At 35.6% G+C, this 9,245-nt stretch overlaps 1 protein-coding gene across 2 annotated transcripts; it reads left to right on the top strand.

The window, feature by feature from the left end:
- The first annotated feature begins 2,607 nt into the window (after positions 1–2,607).
- LOC141703111 (N-glycosylase/DNA lyase OGG1-like) lies at positions 2,608–7,976 on the top strand. 2 transcript variants are annotated; one of them, XM_074506711.1, is made up of 6 exons: positions 2,608–3,419; positions 4,887–5,097; positions 6,408–6,630; positions 6,795–6,886; positions 7,558–7,633; positions 7,744–7,976. In XM_074506711.1, the coding sequence occupies exons 1-4, from the start codon at positions 2,698–2,700 to the stop codon at positions 6,809–6,811; spliced, it is 1,173 nt and encodes a 390-aa protein (XP_074362812.1). In that variant the 5' UTR covers positions 2,608–2,697; the 3' UTR covers positions 6,812–6,886; positions 7,558–7,633; positions 7,744–7,976. The 2 variants fall into 2 exon arrangements, with proteins under 2 accessions (XP_074362812.1, XP_074362811.1); XM_074506710.1 differs by having other exon boundaries at positions 2,609–3,419; positions 7,558–7,976.
- The last annotated feature ends 1,269 nt before the right edge of the window (positions 7,977–9,245 follow it).

Genomic DNA, 9,245 nt, shown 5'->3' with positions numbered 1-9,245 from the left:
CCTCGAGGCTGTCATACAACTCCCTCGTCTTGTACTGCTGCTGAGGCTGTGGATTGGGCTTCCCTATGCGCATACGAGATATATCAGCATACCCCGCCATGTAATCAGCCTCCGAAGCTATGTCTACTGAGTCAACAAGGACATCCAAATCTGAACAGAACTTGACCCATTTGCCATATCAATAAACCACCGCACCAGCCAATCCTCCCCGCAAACGTGGCATCCTTAGCCCCCCTGTAACCCATGTTCACCGGTGCCCATGGAATCTGGGGACTAGAAACCAAACTGTCTCGACACCCTGTCCGGATGCTGCCACTCGACCACGTCGAACATACAAGGGGAACTCGACCGCACCCAACTATTATGCCTGTATCATCTCGTTCCATAACATCCTCGAACCTAGCATACGGCCTCCAAACTACCTCATCACCAGCAACCCATCAAACTCACCCGTATAAAACGGTAAGCTGTGGTGAGGGCCTGACATCCTGCGCTTCTTCGAAACCCCGACATGAGTATCACTAGCATAGGCCCATCCCTCAGCAACTGGATAATCCTCCTGACCGGGATATCGTAAGGCACGCCAATACGAGGAAATCTCTCGTAAGACCAAACCTATAACACCCAGACACAACAAGCAATGCTCTTGCTGCCCTTCCTTGCACAATCTCCAAACTCCCGGTATATATGAGTTAACACAGCTGCACCCCAAGCATAATAAGGAATCTCCCGCATATTAATCAATGGGTGCATATACCGAAACATGAACAAAAGACGCGGTTGATGCCGGGGAAGAGAATACAACCCATAATGAATAGCAGATACGCCTTGGTATTGTACAACCGTGGCCCTCATATGGTTCTTCTCAGTCTTCTGTGCACCATATCTCTCAAACAACCACCCCAGCTTGATGTTATTCCGATACAAAGCCTCCTTCACCTCCTCCTCGGTCAAAGGCTCAAACCAATTATTAGCAAATACGCCGCCTTGTTCTCTATCACCCGCACAAGTCAGCGCATCCCCCTGAACTGGCACCCCCTAAAATAAACCCCACATCCTCCAATGTAACAGTCTCTCCCCCTGCCTCGGAAAAAAGTGTTGGTCTCAGGTCTCCAACGCTCCACCAAAGCAGATATCAACCGAGTTGCAGTAGCCAAGACAACAGCAGGGTCTGCAATAATCCAAACCCAGCATGTGTAGCAATTCCCGCTGTGGTCTCCTTAACTTCCACAAGTGCAATGACTTGTTCCCCGAATAGCTCTGCAACTCATCTCTCCCTGCACCATCCCAAACATCCTCAGTGACGTGATACCAATTGTCCCAAATAATATTATGCGCATTAGGAGCCCGACAACATATTCCCGAAATCACCAAAATTATCCATACCTGAAAATATTGTCAACATAATTCATCATCACCACAATTAAAACACCACGTACACAATTAAAACAATTACCACATATAATAACCTAATTACCCTAATTTCATAAATTATAAATTCTTAATTTATTTAGAATTGAACACTAATTTTACCAAATTCGAAATTACTAAATTAAATTTAAAATTAAATACATTAATTCAAAAAATTAAACTAAACCCTAATTTCACACTATTTTTTCATAATTCGAAATTAACTAAATTAATTCAAAAAAATTCGATTTACCAAATTATGCAAATTCGATTTTACCAAATTTATAAACGTAATTCACTAATTAAATTCGATTTAACCACTAATTAAACCAACTAATTCGAAATTAATTCTTCATTAAATATATCCTAAAAAACGAATTTAACTAATCAACATTAAATTTTAATTAAGTAAATCCTAAAAAACTAATATTTTTCAATTCCAATTATGAACCCTAGAATTTCTCAAAAATCAAATTTAATCATACTACACTTCATATGTTAATTCATCACAAAGATTCATACATTAATTAACACTAAAAATTTGAATTACATACACAAAATCATATCTACAATAAGAAAATAAACATAAATTTATATCAACAAAACTGTAAATAACATAAAAGAATCGATTATATACCTTAATTGCGAGAAAGATGAATGATTTTGGCTCGCGGTGTTAGGTTGTGTTAGGTTTTTGGCTGTGCTGCTTCTGCTTCTGCGCGGCTGCTGTTGTGTTTGTTTATATCTGTTTGAGAGAGTTGTGTTTGCAAGGGATAAGGCAAACAAAAAACGCCATAAACCGCTGAAATTTTCCACGGTCCGTGGTTAGGGGTATTTTCGTAATTACCCCGGACCGCTGAAAATTTCTGCGGTCCGCCTTTAATCTCAGCCATTCAATCTCCGATACAACGGCTACCCATGTGTTTGTTATATACCGGTCTGTTGTAGACCGACCCCCTTATTTAAATTATAAAATATAAAGTCCAATATCCCAAAGTTCGAAACTCTTTATTTTTTAATTCTTATATATTGTTGTTTCTGCATTTATATGATATATATTATATATTATATTATATATATATATATATCGGTTTGCGATTTGACTATGACGATTATTTAAAAATCAAATCCGCAGTTAATTTACGGATATGCGGTTCCCGTTATCGTGCCAACTATTTGTTTGTGCCATTGAGCGAATTAGATTTGCCACTTGCACTTGTCAAATTGAAATTCTAAACACAATTTAGAGAAAAAATAAGCACAAATTTGCAGCAGAGCAGTAGGTTGATGATAATTTCAATTTTGAAAGGCAGTTTAATGCAATCACTACCAAAATCCTTTTCAATAATGAAGAAAAGATCAAGACCCATTTCATCCTCACCTTCAACACCACCCCCATCATCTCCCGCAACCCTAAAATCCAAACCCATTTCAAATTCATTCAAGAACCCTCAAAGAACCCTTTTAACATCTTCCCCCAAATGGGTCCCACTCAACATCTCAAAATCTGAGCTTTTCTTGCCCCTCACCTTCCCGACTGGCCAAACATTCAGGTGGAAACAGACTGGCCCACTTGAGTTCACTGGTGTTGTTGGGTCCCATTTAGTGTCCCTCAAGCATCTTGACAATGGTGACATTGCTGCTTGTTTTCATAACTCAAAAGATGATCTTTTTGACGCTAAGTTGGTTTTGGTGGATTTCTTGAATGTGGGTATTTGTTTGAGTGATTTGTGGAAGGAGTTTTCGGGTTCCGATTCGAGGTTTGCTCAGTTAGCACCTTATTTAGGAGGTGCTAGAGTTGTTAGACAGGACCCATTGGAATGTCTTGTGCAGTTTATTTGTTCTTCAAATAATAATATTAAGAGGATTACTCAAATGGTTGATTTCGTTTCGGGCTTAGGGGTTTATTTGGGGACTGTTGAGGGTTTTAGGTTTTATGAGTTTCCTACTTTGGATAGGTTATCGGATGTTTCTGAGGAGGAGCTTAGAGTCGCTGGTTTCGGATACAGGTTTGTTTTCTTTGACTTGCTTGTTTGTTTTCATTTTGTCAGAATGTGCTGTAGAACTCGTGTTGTTCGAATTGGTTTTAGATGAGTTGTTAGTAATTTTTGTACATGAGCTAAAATTTGAAAGACAATTTTTAGTTTTTCTGAGATGTTTGTTGGAAGAAGTTGACGTAATGACAATTTGGAGGGGAGTCCGACAAGGATAATATGTACCTTTGTCGTGTATTCAATTTTTTAGTATCAGGCCGATTGTCCTTCATTTGCGATTCCCATTGACCCTCATTTAATAGCTCTCTGAGCTAATGATAATTTGTGCATAATTTTTCTAGTAGGAACATGTTCACGAATCATGTGCTAGGATAATACATAAAGAACTTCATACTCATCAATGTGAAATGATGTTATTGAATCCATTGACCTTATTTTTCATCATCACCAGTATGTAGAAGTGAATAGTAGGGATTTGTCAGCATAAAGCTCATTAATCTAAATTGTTACTTGCAGCCTGGAAGTTTTAGGGCTCCATTAATACCGAATATGAGAGTTGACAACAACTTGTGCAGCAAGTTGGACCAACGACATTTGAGCAGTATATGTTCTGTGCTCCCCTAATGAAATCTAAAATTTGTAATGAATATTGTTGCTCTTTCTGGGCTAAGCTCTGTTTCACTGCTGTTATTTGGTGTCTCTCTTTATGTATTTTGATTATACCTTGTGTAATTACTTTCAATTTTACAGATCTAAGTAAAAAAATCAAGTAGTTAAATTATGTCCTTTATTGTACTCAATTCTTATTTTATAAGAAAGGTCATTAGTGTATATACATATATAACTTCATGAATTTAAGTTTGTATCTATAATTTTTTTTTATTCATGAGTTTTAAGCAAGGATTGATATGATAGAAAGTAAATATATTACTGGTAAGCGGGGTTTTTTTAATTGTCATTTAACTGAGAAAGAAATAGTAGTGTGAATGCACCAATGAAAAAAAAATATTGGGAATAAATATTTAACGTAATTTAATCCTGCTATATTTAATGCAACTGATATGAAGATCTGTGATCGAAAAGAGAATGCATGTGGACTGCAGTGTTAAGATAAATGTTGGGTGATTAGTGATAGTGAGTCAACTGATAATAAAATATCCTGATACTGACCATGTAATTGCTATCCATAATTATATATTTGCTCTATAGAGTAGAATTGTGTTTTTTTGAGACTAACATATTTGACTCCTGCACTAGCACAGGAAAGATGGAAGTGTCATTCTCAAACATGAAGTTGCTATGAATATTTATATTTCTTTTATTAATATTGCATCCTATGCCAATTCAGCCACCGGCATCTTCCTTCCTCTGAATCTACTTTGTTTCTAAATAACAAGCATCTGCTGCTGTCCTGCATATCCGTTATAGAGCATGAATTGCAATTTGCGGAGTATTCATAATATCTCTTTGCAAATTGTACAGGGCTAAATACATAACTCGCACAGTAGATGCATTGCGAGCAAAGCCTGGAGGAGGTGTGAAGTGGCTTTCTTCTCTTCGTGACTTGGATCTTCAAATGGCTATTGATGCTTTAACTACTCTACCTGGCGTGGGTCCCAAAGTAGCTGCCTGTGTTGCTCTCTTTTCTCTAGATCAACATCATGCCATTCCTGTTGATACTCATGTCTGGCAGGTGAGTTTATAGGCCTCTTATAGTTTGGTTTTCAGGCTTCGATATAGTTGTTCGAAAATCAATGATTGATTCTCTCTGGAAGCAAGCTTTTATATATTGTCAAAAAAATTAGTCTAAGAAAACACCTACACACTGCCTAGATGGAGTAGGTACTAGGCCCCCGCTGCCACATTTCATAGAGGAGCTGTCGTTAAGAAGATGGAAAACTGATATGAAATATCTCTACTATGTCATATCTGATTGATGAGATGATTACATATCCTCTTATAGGGGTAAAGATCTATCTTGGATGAAAAGAGAATAATCCTAATCTCTGAATTGATAAGAGAGTAAGCCTAATGTTCGCTACCATTTTAATATTAAGTAACGAATTAAAAAAAAAAGGCTTCCTTGTTCATCATCACTGCCGAGATACTATAATGGTTTTCACTTATCAGTGAAAGAGAATTTTAGATGGTCATATTGATGAGGCTGGGGGTCTGTTCCGCATCTAGAGTGTTGTGTTGTGGGTTTTCTACTTGTGTCGACCTTCTTAAATTTTTTCCGTGGTGTCTCTCTTCAGATTTATATTTTATATTACCTGGGAGGCTTGGACCGTGTAAGGAAATTTCATCTTTTACAGATACATACTTGCATACCTATGTGCTACATGGGACCAAAGTATCAAGTTACTATTTTCAGCTCTAACCATAAAATGATTTATTAGAGAATCCAGTATATTGCAATTAGCAACCTGATCAGATAGGTAAGCTTAATGGATAATCCCAGGATCCATTTATTCTAGTGTTCTACGAAACCCAAGGGGCAAGGGCTTCGTTCTTATTCTACAGGAATAACTTATATTCTAAAGGTTTGGTTAATTAGCAATATTTCTTTTTATTTTCATTACTTGGCTTGAGATGCTGAGCAAGGGAACTTCATCAAATGCTATAATCTACGCTAATTTTTTTGCAATGTTCGTAATTTCTTTCAGATTCTGTGTTAGCATTTCTCAAGTGAAGTTTTGCAATTTGATCTGGCTTATTATTTTTTACTTTCTTTACACTGAAATGTGTTAACTTAATATACACCTGAAAGAAGAGAAAGAACAAGGTAACTGCTGATGAAATCTAGAGTGTATCAATTATGACAAATATAATTAATTGTTTTCTATATGATTGGCTGGCACACAACCCACATAAAAGATTGTGTATGTGTTCGTCTAGCATGAAGTCTTTATAATCTATATACAAGGTTGTATTCCTGTGTACATGTCATACTTCTCAGTTCTGACTATGGTGTACAAATTTTTTCCTGCTGATCTTATCAAGATTGCCACTACTCACCTCATCCCAGAGCTTGCTGGCACCCGCCTGACTCCTAAGTTATATGGTCGAGTGGCAGAGGCATTCGTCTGCAAATATGGGAAGTATGCTGGTTGGGCCCAAACACTTCTTTTTATTGCAGAATTGCCTTCTCAAAAAGCACTTCTACCATCTATCTTGTGGACTACCGCAGAAAAGAAACCTTCGAAGCCAAAAAAGGCCAAGAAATGTAAGAACTTTACTTGTGATGTTTTTACTTTTAACCTGAATGTGCATGTTCAAACTTTGACATTTTTGGCATCTATGAAAATGAAATAACAAAAAGAACTCTGATTTGGTTTTAGTTTATAAAACGTTGTCAGTTTGTTAAAGTTGATTACTAATCTTTTGCAGACGTGGAAGATATTTAGTTGAAATTTTAAAGCCGGTAAAGAAAATTATATATGGTAGCCATATTCCTGGCAGAGTTAGCAAGGGTAGTAGAGGTTGGTTTCTAACTCTTGCTTCTTTTTAATACGGGTTTTAATTTAAACATGTTTTTCTATGTCTGATTAAATCATGTTCCTAGTTTTAGTAATAACTAATAAGTGATAAATTCTGTATTTTTTGATTGTTACTCTTGGAGAGATTATTTAACTATCAATTAGCACATAATAAATACACATAGTTCCTTTTCTTTAATTATCAACTTTTGTACACAATAAAACGATCTCTTTTAGAGGGATTTTTTTTTGCTAATTAAGCGCACTTGCACACCAAAATTGAATTTGAAGATTTGCACCCTCAACCTCATGGAAGACATATGTGGATGCTGGTGGCTTTCTCAGCCTTTATTAACAGATTCTGATGCTTCAGTCCCGTCTGTATATTTTTGAGTGAGTTGCAAAATTTAACAGTTATGCAAACTGCACCTTTTTAAAAAACATTTTATAAGGCATGATTTTCTTCTGTTTAAATCATATTTGCATAATTTGCCGCTAATACTCCGCGAACTATTCTTTCTTATGGTTAAAAATGTATCATTAATTCCTTGCTATCAGGAATTTTTAGAGTGTGAATAGTAGATCCTTGTTATGGGCTTTAGTGGTTTTCCTGGGGTGGATAATACTTCAAAAATGTGGGAGGTGAAACTAAAGAGGTTTTGTTTGTATTTCAGGTGAGTTGTTTGCAAGTATGCAACATGGACAGGGTTAGATTACGTACAGACTGCCATTCAGTCTCACCCTGTATTAGTAAGTTTACATTAAATTTGAGATGAAAATGCAGTTTAGTCTTCAGGCGCTTCGAAAATGACTGAAATTTGATTTAACTTTGAGATGACAGTGCAGAGTTTAATCTGCAGGCCCATTGAACATGGTTAGAGTATTTGATTGTGTTTGAATTTGTTTCGGTGAGAGGTCATGGACATGCACTGGAATCATGAACAGTAATTTAAGCAATGGCCTGATTGCCATTCCATTGGTAGTTGCAAGTCAAATGTACCATTAGGTCTCTACTGAATATTACATATTCTTGTGTACAGACTGCTTGTTGTCAATTGTAAGGAGAAATAACAATGGTGATCTTTTTATTCTTCTTTGCATGTCAAAATAAACTATTTATAAGTTATAAAGAGTAAAAGGTGAAATGATGAGGATAGAAAAAACTAATATGGGATAATATATTTATGTTCAGTACCATATTGGTTTTACAAAATTGGCCAAAGGAATATTTTGGGAGGAGAGATTATGAAGGATAGAGAATTGGTTTTAGTATTTGGTAAAAGTAAATATATTTTATGACTTTACTTGAACAAAATTTATGTGATGTATTTAACCTGAAGTGTAGTTTTGTGACTGAAATAAGAGTATAATTATTATGAGAAGAAGAATCCTAAGGTTAAAATTACATATATTTCTTGAGGTCTCCACAAATACAGCAAGTAATTTAGTCATTCATTATTAAATATTTATGTATTATATATTTTACGTGTCTTTAAACTAGAAAAGTAAGTAATTTGATAATAAATATAGTACACTTAAGTCATCCAGAATTTTTTTTTTCCTTATTCTCGAATATTATTTATTTCCTAATTTTCAGATGTCATTCAAAATTGTACTGAAAACGATACAAGCAGCTATCCTGGGGCCAGTGTTCCCTAAAGGAAGTATGAAATGTGAATAGTTTGAGAGTAGGCGGTTCAGAACAAACTGTTTGTATAACATAATAGTGTTTCGTTGTGATGCGGAGCAAGCTAATTTCAATAATATTATAGATAGCACGATAAATACGCGCGATATGCTAAAAATATAAACTTGGTGTATTTATACTAAATATACTAATTCTGATGAAAAGATATAATATGGCGTAACATGTCTCTGCCAGACGAGACTGAGATCCGCCTACAAATAATGCAAACTGTATTATTAGAGTCGGCCCCTTCCAAGTTCCAGCATCAAGTGTATTCCAACGATATTATTTTTAGCCGACACTTAAATATTCCAACGGTATTATGTTGGTTATTATTTGTGCCCCTCTCATTTCATTGCCTCGTCTAACTTTTATCACTGACCTGTTTCATGCGAGTAAATTTATTTATTTAAATTTACAGTCATTCGAATATTGACTCCTTTAATAATTAGGTGATAATATAGCAATTTGTTGGGAAATGTTCTTTTCATAGCAAACATTTTATTTTCAAAGTTGAAAAACCATGAAAAAATGTAATTATCCCTCACATTGTTTTTTTTTCTTTTGCTATTATTGTGTATGCATGGGGACAATTTTATCTTTTCATATTTTGTTTGTTCTAGAAATTAAAAGTCAGCTATGAAAATAGTATTTCCCCAATTTGTTTTGCTATAA

Source organism: Apium graveolens, unplaced genomic scaffold (assembly GCF_009905375.1).
Source record: "Apium graveolens cultivar Ventura unplaced genomic scaffold, ASM990537v1 ctg625, whole genome shotgun sequence".
In the NCBI taxonomy this organism is placed as follows: domain Eukaryota; kingdom Viridiplantae; phylum Streptophyta; class Magnoliopsida; order Apiales; family Apiaceae; genus Apium; species Apium graveolens.
Note: the sequence above shows the minus strand (reverse complement) of the source record. Positions and strands in the feature narration are given on the sequence as shown.

Excerpts from the sequence above, each read along its gene's own strand:
- LOC141703111 (XM_074506711.1), top strand. The coding sequence starts at position 2,698 with ATGATAATTTCAATTTTGAAAGGCAGTTTAATGCAATCACTACCAAAA. Across the intron at positions 3,420-4,886 it reads GTCGCTGGTTTCGGATACAG|GGCTAAATACATAACTCGCA; the intron begins GTTTGTTTTCTT and ends CAAATTGTACAG. Across the intron at positions 5,098-6,407 it reads TTGATACTCATGTCTGGCAG|ATTGCCACTACTCACCTCAT; the intron begins GTGAGTTTATAG and ends GATCTTATCAAG.